The sequence below is a fragment of the Mustela nivalis genome, assembly GCF_964662115.1.
Source record: "Mustela nivalis genome assembly, chromosome: 5".
Lineage (NCBI taxonomy): Eukaryota > Metazoa > Chordata > Mammalia > Carnivora > Mustelidae > Mustela > Mustela nivalis.
This window is the reverse complement of record NC_139024.1, coordinates 62,500,715-62,513,266: the sequence shown is the minus strand read 5'-3', so window position 1 is coordinate 62,513,266 and position 12,552 is coordinate 62,500,715. Positions and strand designations below refer to the sequence as shown.

General features: G+C 47.1%; 1 protein-coding gene across 3 annotated transcripts in view; it reads right to left on the bottom strand.

Annotated features, from left to right (window-relative positions):
- NHSL1 (NHS like 1) overlaps window positions 1-12,552 on the bottom strand; it is a 300,569-nt gene that overhangs the window by 228,335 nt on the left and 59,682 nt on the right. For 2 of the 3 annotated variants that reach the window (XM_082731057.1, XM_082731060.1), the window contains exon 1: window positions 1,590-2,312. The exons of the other annotated variant lie outside the window; for it this stretch is intronic. In XM_082731057.1, the coding sequence (XP_082587183.1) occupies window positions 1,590-1,872 (283 nt within the window). In that variant the 5' untranslated portion in view covers window positions 1,873-2,312. Of the gene's footprint in view, window positions 1-1,589; window positions 2,313-12,552 lie in introns of those variants that run through there. 3 annotated transcript variants of the gene reach the window in all.

Below are 12,552 nucleotides of genomic sequence, written 5' to 3'. Positions count from 1 at the left end.
GACCTTCAGGCCAACTCCTTTTTTAACTCCCACAAAAGATCAGTTCACCTACCAGTCGGATCTGCCTCATCACGTCATTCCTCAAGGGTGAAATTCTCGTTCACCCACATACTCACTCCACATTAAAAAAAAAGAAAACCCATAGACGCAACGAAGCATCACCAAGAGGGCTATGACATTCCACTAGGACAGTATATCCTGATGCACAGGTAATTATTCACAGTCAGTAGATATATTCTGTCCAACAACTTTGTGAGACCACCTTGATTTTTTCCCCCTCTCATTTTTTTGGTGGAAGAGGAGTAAGCCCTCCCCAGTTGGGAACTGTCCACAACTTACCAGGACCTGTTGACAACACAATGAAACATATAAAATGTAAAGTCATCATATGGTAACTTCACAACGTGGAGAAAGATCCAAGTAATCTCACCAGTATTAAGGTACTGAAAACTTGAACACTTCCGGTTTTAAGGTAAGGAAAATGTAGCTAAGTTTTTCTAGCAAGAGGAAAAAAAATGACAAACCAGCTATTTGAGAGACAGTATTTCATTCAGAGCTGCGGAAATCTAGGCGTGTGTTCACCAACACCTCCCCTCACACCCTGCAATCCACCAACCATCTCCAATTTATTCTTTACACTTAGAATTCTTTACACTTAGAATCATGTACAGTTTAGTACATGACCAAGTCCATGTACTAAAACGGGGAGAAACCACACAAGCATCATACGGAAAGTTTCTCTGCTTTGGGCCAGCAGGAAATTCCAGTTACTTCATTCACTGGAGCTCGTTAAGCTGCTGAAATGAAATGGGTGCTGGAGAGATCACTCCGTCAGGACACAGACTTGATTTTCAGGGTTGGACTAGGTCAGACAAAGATGAATGGGACTGAAAGTCTGAGCTCAAGGTCAAGGTCCTGTGAATCACAAAGAACTGGCGGGGGGGTGGGGACGGTAGGTAAAATAGCACACGCGCGCGCACGCACGCACTCACATGTACACACACTCTAACTAAAAGTCTACACACTTTTGTTTGCAGGTAAGAGCGCCTTACGCGGTTCTGAAAGGTGACAAGCAGCCTCAAAGTTCTCTGAGATCCCCAGAGATTTTTACAGATCCTGCCGGAATCTCAAGAACTGTAATCATCTATATCCATATCTATATCGTACCCTGGCTTCTCGAACAGACTACCTTCCCCTGACCCTTTCCCACGACCTTGGCTCCTCCTCTGCGTACAGCGCCCCCGGGTCTCCTCTCAGCCTCCCACACAGAGATGGACCTGACAGAGGGACGGGCCAACCCAATTCCCACATCACGCGCCCACTCATCCGAAAGCGGCCAAGAACCTCCGGGAATCCGAGAGCCGAAGAGCGCCGCTCCTCCTGCCACCTGCGCCGCAGCCCCGTCCGGGGTCAGGCCGTGCCCACCCGAGAAGCCGACGCTAGCGGGGTGCTGGGGTGCAGGGGTGCTGGGGGTCCCGGCTCCGCGCCGCGGCCCGAGAGCCCATCCGAGACCGCCAGGGGGCGGGAGGGAGCAGCTGGCCCGGCACCTCCCCGCCTCGTTCCCCTCCCCCGGCCCGCCGGCCACTCACGGATTTTCACTCGGCGGTGGTCGAGGCGCGCGACGGCGGCGTGCAGGGCGTCGAGGCGGCGGTGCAGCGCGGCGGTGCGGCGGCCCAGCGCCGCCGCCTGGCCCTCGAGCTCGCCGAAGATGTCCCCCGCGCAGCGCGACAGGTCGGCGAGCTGCGCCAGCAGGCAGACCAGGACGTGCGAGCTGACCTGCTCCAGTGAGCGGAAGAGCGGCGCGCCCGCGGCCCCGGCCGCTTCGGGCCGGCGCAGCCGCGCGGGCTCCACGGTCCTCTGGTGGAAGGGCATGGCGGGGGGCGGTGGAGCGGGAACGCGGGCTGGCGGCGCGGTGGGCCGCCCGGGGCGAGCGCAGCCCTCAGTCCGCTCCTCGTCGGCGCGGGGCGCGAGTGCGCATCCAACACAAAGGAAAGTCCGGGCAGCGGCGGGGCGCCGCGGGGCAGCCTGGTGGCTCCTGCCGCGGGGCGGAGGCGAGGCGGGCAGGAAGGACGGACCGACGGACGCGCGGGCGGGCGGGTGGTAGGGCGGCGAGGCAAAAGAGACCGGGCAGCCGCGGGGAAGGGCTCCGAGGGTCGGAGCCGCGGCTGCCTGGCGCCCAGAGGAGTCCTCCCACCGCCGAGTGCCCGGCCGCGCGCCGAGAGGAAGTTTGAGGAGCAGCTCCCGGGCGCGGTGGCCGCGGTGGCGAGTGGAGACGGGAGTCCCGCTCAAGTTTGCAGGGAGGCAGGAAAGAGCCGGCGGCTCCTTCCCTCCCTCCCGATTGGAGAGGGAGGAGGAAGCGGGGGAAGTGCCGCCGACACCGGGCGAGAGGGAGGGGAGGCGAAAGAAAGGAAAGGGGGAGGAGAAAAGGGCCGGCCCGGGGAACCACCTGCGGCTCTCGCGGCCGCCGCGCCCAGCGCCTGAGGGGAGGTGGCGGCCCCGCGTCTCCGCGCTGCGGACCGCGGCCGCCAGAAACAAGCAGTTTGGGGGCTCCCACACCACCACCCCACTCCCCTCCAAAGTCTACGAGTGTTTGCGCGGAGCCCTCGCCCGCCCCCGGGGCCCGGCGCGGAGAGGGGTGGAGCGCAGGGCGGGCGCCGCGGAGGCGGAGGCGCCGGGGACTGCGCGGCGAACCCCGCTGGGCTGCTCACCTGCGCTCCTGCCGCGGCGGCCGGGAGTGGAGCACGCCCCGCCGCTCTGGGAACGCCCCGGGGCCTCAGAGGGTCTCCCAGCCTCACCTTGGAAGTCGGCCAAGGCTTCTGGCCACTTGGGCGGACCTAAAGGAGAGCATCGTGAAATCGCACAGTGGCCAGGGGGTTTCTGTAGGCGACTAGAAGTCCGCGTCCCAATTGGATAAAACCATTCAGGGCTTCTTTTCTGAGTTTTGCATAGTAAGGTGGCTTCTATGCTCCAACTGGAAAGGTTCTGGCTGAAATGTGTGCAGTTTGAGTTTATTCTCTCAAGCATGGGGGTGGGGGGTAATGGGGAGTGGAAGAGGGGACCAGAACTGAGAAGCCTGAATTAAGCCTGGAATGTGCTTATAAATTAACTGCTAATGACATGATGGCTGTGGGACACCGACTCAAACCTTATGGTTAGAAGTATTTGAGAAGACTGAGTCCAAAATCCTAAAGCTAAAATCCTGCTGGTCTCATCACTGTGCTCAAAACAGGAATCTCGGTTCTTTGATTCCGGCCCCACAAGTGACAGGAACTGCTTGCTGTTGGGTTGCAGTTTGGGAACCAGTCTATCAGAGCACAAAGTGCATTCTTCTCTCTGGGAGATAGGATGTGAGACAAACAGGCCTGAGAGACAGCATCTTGAGATAAAATTTAGTAGCAGAAATGTTTTGAGATCTTTCCCCTGTTGATCATTTTCATAATTTTTCATAATATCAGCCAATAACAGTCTCATAATCACCCACTCTGACCACCTTCGGAGTTGTTATGAGGCACAAAGGGACTGCTGCTCTCAGTGGGGGAAAAAAATGTGTGGAAATTTATGAAGCACTGTATAAATGTGAGGTACAGTATACAAATGTGTCTCCTCAGGAAGTATTTGTTGAGGCATTGGCTAGAGATGCCTTAGGCTCAGTCCCTGCCATCATGAGGCTCCCAGTCTGCTGGACCACAAATAGCATTTCAAATTTACATACCATACAATTCACCTATATAAAGTATACAACTCAAGGTTTGTTTTTTTTTTTTTTAAGATTTTTTTTTTAATTTATTTAACAGCACAAGCAGGGAGAGCAGACTCCCCACTGAGCATGGAGCCCAATGCAGCACTCAGTCCTAGGACCCTGGGATCATGACCAAACAGAGCTGAAGGCAGACAGACACCTAACCAACTGAGACACCCTGGTGTCCCAACTCAGTATTTTTAAAATATATTCACAGTTATGTAAACATCACCACAATCAAATTTAGAACATTTTAATCACCCCCCCCCATCATCCCCACCACCCCAAACAGTTCTCTTTAGTAATCACTCATCTTTGCTTCCGTGTATCTGCCTCTTCTAGACATTTTATATAAAGGAAATCATGCAATATGTGCCACATTGTGTCTGTCCTCTTTTACTTAGCATATGTTCTTAAGGTTCATCCATGTTGTACCATATATCAGAACTTTAATTCTTTTTTATGAATGGATTCCATTGTATGGATATTCCATTGTATGGGTATCACATTTTATTGATTCATTCATCCACTGATAGACATTTGGGTTTCCATTTTTTGACCATTATGAATATTGCCACTGTGAACATTCATGTACAAGTTTTTGTGAGGATATGTTTTCAGTTCTGTTGAATATATACCTAGGACTAGAGTTGCTGCATCATATGGTGACTATGTTTGACTTTTTGTAGAACTGCCAGACTGGTTTCCAAAGCAGCTGCACCATTTTATGTTCCCACCAGCAGTGTCTGAGGGCTCCACTTTCTCCACATCCTGACCAAGATTTGTCACTATCTGTCTTTTCTATTATAGCCACCTTAATGGTTGTGAAGTAGTATATTGTTGTGGTTCTGATTTACATTTCCCTGAGAGCTAATGATTTTGAGCATCTTTCATGTGCTTATTGGCCATTTGTTTATCTTCTTTGGAAGAAGATAATGTGTGTCTGGAGAAGTGGCTGTTCAGATCCTTTGCCCATTTTTCAATTGGATTATTGCCCCCCTTTTTTTTTTATTAAGATGTATTAGGTCTTTATATAGTCTAGCTACATGTTGTCTGTAATGCATAATATTTACTTAGCACTTCCACAGTCTTTTGTGGCTAAGCATTATTCTTGATGCATTCATCCTCATCCCTTGAGACTGTTTCTTAGTCTGAAAAGAAATACAGTTTCACCACATAAACTAATATAAGAGGAGCCAAAGACATGTTTGTAAATTTGCAATTCTGGGGCAACATGAATAGAATTGTTTGGTCAAATGATTTCAGTGCTCCAGAAGCTGAATTGAAACTATGTGTAACCAGAATGCTAAATAAATAGGATTCATGGAGTTCCCATAACGTAAGTTTTGTTGCCTACTATCCCATTCAAGGAGGACAGTTCTTCCTCTTCAACTGAATGACAACTCAAGGCGTTCCACAACTATCTTGTTCTCTCAGGTAATAGAAAACCCTACTGTTACTCTAAAAGATAAGACGTGTTCTCCATTTAGTAATTAAAATCTTGCCCCCATTCCCTGCAAAGACTTTCTTGGGGCAGAAGTGAGGGCAAGGGGCTTTTCTCCTGCTCCATCCCACCCCATCCTGGCCAACTTGCTAACAATCATAACAATAATATGGAGAGGGAGAAGTGGAGGGGCCTGGAAGTTTGTACTTTGACCAGCATTCTGACAAAAGGGCATCACACCCTCTGGGACTGCCAGATATTTGAAGCTGAAATTTCCATGAACCTTTCGTGGTCCCACAATGGGAATGTCTGGCCATAATTCCTGAGACATAGGCAATGAATTCTCTCGAACTACTTATTCTACCTCAGACTGTGTTTTCCTTCAGTCTACTCCACACAGATCTTACTTTTGGGGTTCTATCAACCCTCCAGTGAGACCTTTCAGGCAGAATCTCTTTTAAAATGACTCCCTGCTGTGGACTCTACATGTGGTCTCTGAAGTACATACACCTTTAGAAAGCTCATGGTTAAAAGGTAGAATAATCACCCCCATCCCAGGCACAGTCCTCTACTCTGCTGCTATAGGATGCCTTCCAGGTGGGAGTTTAGCAACTACCCACTGTGCCAAGTTCCAAGAGGTCCTGGGGAAGCCCTTCTCACTGGGCTTCATATGAGATGCCAGTGCTCTTGCCCACAGTCGGGGGGGGGGGGGGGTTAGAGGCGGAGCATGAAGGTAGAATTCCCAGTGCAACTCTATGCAAATAAAATCTCAAGCCCCTCCCCCTACCATTCTTCAGTCACCTCACTCTTGAACCCTCTGCATGAATGAGAATCTAACCAGCCCTCTACCAGTTACTTTGAGATCTCCACATTTCAGTCTGAGTCACAACTGATTTTGGTATTCAGTATGTCATTTCCTGGTGCATCAGTCACAACTTCCCGTTGAACATCCCATGAAATAATAGAACGGAACAAAACATTATGCTGATTTACCTGGAGAGGAATTTAATACCACCTACTAAAGGGAAATGGGAATAGAAAGCAGTCTGGGAGAGAAGATGTTTGGTGTGACATGCAGTTAGAGGAATGTGCTGGGCAGGGAAAGATCTGAGGGTAGAATTCACATGGGAATTGGGCACCAGAGAGGTGACACAGCCATGAGAATCAATGTCCCAAGAGCTAACAGATGAATATAAGGAATGACGGGCAGAGAGCTAAGGTCCACATGAGGGCAAGTCCCCAGCCAGGGGGTAAGAAGAGGAGAAGGGAACACTGAAGGAAAGAGGAGGTGTGGAGTAAGGAGGAAATCTGAGTGGTGTCTCACCAATTCCAAGAGCAGAGGGGCTTAAGAGTGGAAAGGTGGTCACCAGTGGCTGATGGAGTTGAGCAAGGAAGGCATTTCTGGCAACCTCCCCAAGAGCAAGTGCTTTATGACAGTGGGGACAAAAGTCAAATTTCAGGCATATGGATAGAGAGGATATACATATGATAGAACGAGAACAGTCACAGAGAAAACTGCCTAAGAAGAAGTTTAAAAACTGGCTAGATTAAGCCATATTATTTAAAAAATATATATATTTTTTTCACTTCAAGGTGATACTTGAAAACCAGATATGGCTAAAACTGCCTGCCCTATTGGGGCCATCCTCCCTCCTTCTCCTGACAGGACTTAACTTGTGTACCAGTATGTCCAGCCTCTTGACATAAATCATAATTCATCTATCCCGTTCTGTTTTGACAGTGGTCGGTCAGGTGTGACCCAGTTCCAAGCCAATGAATTGTAAAGTGAATTGAGAGACTTCAACAAATATTTACCTCCCTGAGAAGAGGAGGAGAGGAGGAGAAAGGGTCTCTCATTCTCATCTCCAGTCAGACCCGTACCTGTTGCCTTTGGATGAACTCAAGTGAGGATGGGATGTCTGAAGCTACAGCAGGATCTTGACACCCTGAGGGGCAGACCAGGAGAATCAAAGGCATCTTGCAAATACTGAGCTTACCCCATAAGGATGACTCCATATGCACACAAGGTGTAAATCCCTATGGTCTGGGAATCATGGGCATTACCGTCACCCAGGAGTTTGTAAGAAATACAGATTCTCAGGGCCCACTCCAAACGAACTAAATGAAAATCTGTATTTTAACAAGCTCCCTAGGTGATTCAGATGTATTTGACAGTTTAAGAAGCACTAGCTTAAACTCCTATTGGTTGGGTTTTTCTGTTACGGTTGAACACGTAGGAATTTATGAGGTGAGGAAGTAATAAGTGATTCAAGGATTGAAGATTCTGGAGAGAATGAGATGAATATGGAAGGATGAGAATACAAGTGAAGTTGCCACATGGTCTAGGTCTCAGTAAGGAGAGAAAAAAAATCATTTTAGAGTGGATGTAAGAAATAGGCAGTGGTGGGGCACCTGGGTGGCTCAGTGGGTTAAAGCCTCTGCCTTCAGCTCAGGTCATGATCCCAGGGTCCTGGGATCAAGCTCCGCATCGGGCTCTTTGCTCAGCGGGGAGCCTGCTTCCTCCTCTCTCTTTGCCTGCCTACCTGTGATCTCTGTCTGTCAAATAAATAAATAAAATCTTTAAAAAAAAAAAAAAAGAAATAGGCAGTGGTGAGGTGTTTCTTAGCAACTCAACAAGTGGTGCATAAAGGAACTACTGAATGAAGGTTCAGTGAAGTTGGATAGCTTGGGTAAGGAGTGAGCCCCACATACACAGGCCTACCCTCTGCACTCTGGAACCCCAGAACAGAGTTATCTGCCTGCTGCAGAACAGCACAGTGTGAATATCAGCTGGGTGGGGTCATCATTAAAAGGCTGACTACAGAGTGTGTGGTAAAGAATGTGGTAGACAAAAGTAACTAAATTGTCTAAATACAACAGGAGAGTTTCACATACAATACGGGGAAGGTCCAAGAGAATGTTCAGTGTCTGCAAAGGAGTTGAGGGAAAAATAGGCAAGAGTGTGGTGACTGGAAAGAGGGCACCAAATTTAAAATTTCAGAGCTCAATCAATGACTTATGATTGTGTGAATTTAAAAAAGAAATGTTCCTACCTCTGAAACTAATAATTAGTTTATTAATAAATTAAAAATAAAAAATGTTCTTAATGAGAAAAAAGTAAAGTACATTGTTGATGGATTCTTTTTTTTTTTTTTTTTAATTATTTATTTATCTGACAGAGAGAATGAGCCGTGGGGAGAACAGAGGGAGGGAGAGAGAGAGAGAGAAACAGATGCCCTGCTGAGCAGGGAGCTGGACAAGGAGCTTGATCCCACGACCAGAAGGTCAGGACCTGAGCCAAAGGCAGATGCTCAACTGACTGAGCCACCCAGGTACCCCAAGTTGATAGATTCTTGATAATTGTCCAAAAGGTAAAAATTAAAGTCTACATTTAGTAGAAATAAAGTCCTCATTCCATTTGAAACAGTATTTTCTTTTTTCTTTTTTCTTTTTCTTTTCTTTTTTTTTTTTTTTTTTTGAGGGAGGAGGGGTTTTTTGAGTGTGAAGGAGGGGTTTTTGAGGGAGAGATTGTGAGGGAGGGGAGGGGCAAAGGGGGAGGGAGAAGGACAATCTTAAGCAGGCTCCATGCCCAGCACAGAGCTCCATGTAGGGCACAGTCCCATGACCCGGAGATCATGACCTGAGCTGAAATCAAGAGTCAGAAACTTAACCAACTGAGCCACCTAGCCACCCTAAAACAAAATATTTTCTGTAGTGCTCAATAAATTTTTTCGTATAGTATTCAGTAAATTTTACCTAATATGACTCAAACTTTAAATGATAATAGATGTAGGGCTTCACCCTAGGGGCTTAGAAAAAAAACTGAAGCCAACTATGTAAGTTTCTTCAGGCTACCGTAACATACTACCACAAACCAGGTGGCTTACAACAACAGAAATTTACTGTCACACTGTTCTAGAAGCTGGAAATAAAGATGTCAGCAGAGCCCTGTTCCCTCTGAAAACTGTCAAAGAGAATCTTTCCCTGCCTCCTCTGGTTTCTGGTATTTGCCAACAAGCTTCAGTGTTCCTTGGCTTATAGGCAGATGTATCTGCCTCCAATTTCACATGGCCACATTCTTCCCATCTGTCTCTGCTCAGTATTTCTCCTCTTCTAAGGATGCCCTTCTTAACGGATTAAGGGCCCACCCTACTCCAGTAAAATTCCATCTTTTTTTTTTTTAAGATTTTTTTTTTAAAGATTTTATTTATTTACTTGAGAGAGAGACAGTGAGAGAGAGCATGAACGAGGAGAAGGTCAGAGAGAGAAGCAGACTCCCCACGGAGCTGGGAGCCCGATGCGGGACTCGATCCCGGGACTCCAGGATCATGACCTGAGCCGAAGGCAGTCGTCCAACCAACTGAGCCACTCAGGCGTCCCTAAGATTTTTTTTTTAATTAAAGAGCAAAGCAAGAGGAAGCACAAGTGAAGGTGGGGGACAGAGGAAGAGGGAGAAGCAGGCTCTCTACTGAGCAGGGAGCCCAATGCAGGGCTTGATCCCAGGGTCCTGGGATCATGAACTGAGCCAAAGACAGACACTCGGCGGACTGAGCCACCTAGGTGCCCCAAACTCCATCTTAATTTAACACATCTGCCAATATCATTCTTCCAAATAAGGTCACCTTCTGAGGTACTGGAAGTTAAGACTTCAACATATGTTTTAAAGAGAAAAAATTCAATAACACCAATCCAATGAGATGACAGAAACAGACTTTAAGGTTAATTATTTAGATAAAGAGAATCTTCATGCCCAAAGTATTAAAAGCAAACAAACAAACAAAAAACAATGGCATATTACTCTCAGGTCCTGGTTCTGGACCTTTCCAGGGAAGTAAGGCAAGTAGGTGCCAAGGAAGGATAATGGGACAGAAACACTGTGCAATGCTAGTGTCACCTCTTCCTCACTCTGAACATTCAGCAAGGGATTGGGCTCTGCCGGGGGCCTCTGTTAGTCTCACTAGTCATCAAGAAATGAGAAACCAAGAAAGGAGCCCTGAGGTCCTAGGCCACATCTGAATGTGGAATCATGACTAACAATCCCCAGTTATGTTTTTTCATTAACAGACCTGAAGAGAGAATAAAGAGAAATCTTATTAAATCAATTCTAAGACCAAAGTTGTAGAAGTTTGTGTATTTTGTAAAGACTCCAAAAATGAGTGGAAAGTAACTTAAGAAGTTCTGATAGAGTATACAGTATTTTCCAACTTTTTTAAAAAAGATTTTATTTATTTATTTTTTTAAGATTTCATTTATTTGTTTGACAGACAGAGATCACAAGTAGGCAGAGAGGCAGGCAGAGAGAGAGGGAGGAAGCAGGCTCCCTGCCGAGCAGAGAGCCCGATGCGGAGCTCGATCCCAGGACCCTGATACCATGACCTGAGCCAAAGGCAAAGGCTTTTACCCACTGAGCCACCCAGGCACCCCAAGATTTTATTTTTTAAAGTAATCTCTACACCCCACGTGGAGCTCGAATTCACAACCCCAAGATCAAGCTTTGCAAACAGGCTCCTTTGACTGAGCCTGCCAGGTGCACCCCCCTAACTCTTTGATCTGTAGTACAAATTGTTGTTGTATTTAAAAGTATAATGGCTGATATATTGTCAGTATTATCTTACCCAGCAGGTGGGGGGTGGAGGGAGAGCAACAAATCATCAAGGTGTGGAAAAGATACACCAGGCACCCAAGCATGTAGCATTCTGTCCATAAACTACTCTAGTTTATATGTAAGAATTGCCAAGTGATAGCAATTTCTGTCTAGCTAGTCTAGAGACTTCTAGAAACCAAAAATTTTTTCTGCTTTTAACAGACACAGGCAGGTAAGTGGTAATTTTCCCCAAATTAAAAATTACACTGGTCTTGGATTAGCCAGAGAGATCTTGAAATGCAAATCTGATTCTGTCCCTCCTCAGCTCAACCACCTTCAAAGCTTTTTCATTATCTTTAGGATTATCCTTAATAAGGGCCATAAAGCCCAGAGCGGGCTTTCCTTGTCTTTCTCAGCCTCATTTCCTGCCCGGACAGACTGTTTTCTTTAGTTAGAACATTCTCTGTCTCTGTCTCTGTCTCTCTCTCTCTTTCCCTCCAGCCTCTCTCTCCTCCTCTCCCTGCCACCCGCAACATCTTCTTCTTCATAGTTAATTTGGCTCCCCCTTCAGATTTTTTTTTTCTTTTCTTTTCTTTTCTTTTCTTTTTTTTTTTTTAGATTTTGTTTATTTATTTGACAGACAGATCACAAGTAGGCAGAGAGGCAGGCAGAGAGAGAGAGGGAAGCAGGCTCCCCGCTAAGCAGAGAGCACGATGTGGGGCTCGATCCCAGGACCCTGGGATCATGACCTGAGCCGAAGGCAGAGGCTTTAACCCACTGAGCCACCCAGGTGCCCCTTTTCTCATTTTTTTAACTGAAATTCAATTAGCCAATACATAGGACATCATTAGTTTCAGAAAGAGTGTTCATAATTCATCAGTTGCATGTAACACCCAGTGCTCATCACATCATGTGCCTTCAGATTTAGATTCAAATGTCACTTCCTTGACAAAACCTGTCCTCGCCTCCCCAGCCAGATTAGTCTCCCTATTATAGGATACTTTATTTCTTCTTGAACATATGAGAATTTGTATTTATGTATCTAAATTTATGTTTCTAAATTACTACCTATATTAGAGTCTGGAAAGGAAACAAATCAACTCAGATCATTCAATTAAGAAAATTTAACAAAGAGACAATGCACAGGTGTGAGTAAATTAAGAGTGGCAACAATAGATGCTGCGACACCCAGAGACCAGCAATAGTGGGAAGCCATTAGGACTCTTCAGTCTGAAGGGAGTAAGGGGAGCACCACCTCAATCCCCCTCCAGGACTGAACTCATCCACCAGCAGTTGGAAAGCAAGTGGCCAATAGGCATTAGCCAAAGCCCTCTTAGGAACTTGTCCCCCACTAAAAGGAGCCTCCTCACTGAAGACATGCTGTCCCCCAGCAACTGCATCAATGACTAACCTACACAGAGATATAAAGGTCTAGCCCATTTGCTCCCAAGTCAAGACAACTAACCTCAGGGCCATCCCAACTCACTCTGCCCAATCCTGTGTCTTTCTTTTTCTGACCCCAAGTAGTAACCCCAAGAACACTCCCCAGGGAACCTCCTATAGGCAGAGTATCAGTCTATTTTTTTTTTTAAAGATTTTATTTATTTATTTGACAGAGAGAAATCACAAGTAGTCGGAGAGGCAGGCAGAGAGAGAGAGAGAGGGAAGCAGGCTCCCTGCTGAGCAGAGAGCCCGATGCGGGACTCGATCCCAGGACCCTGAGACCATGACCTGAGCCGAAGGCAGCGGCTTAACCACTGAGCCACCCAGGCGCCCAGAGTATCA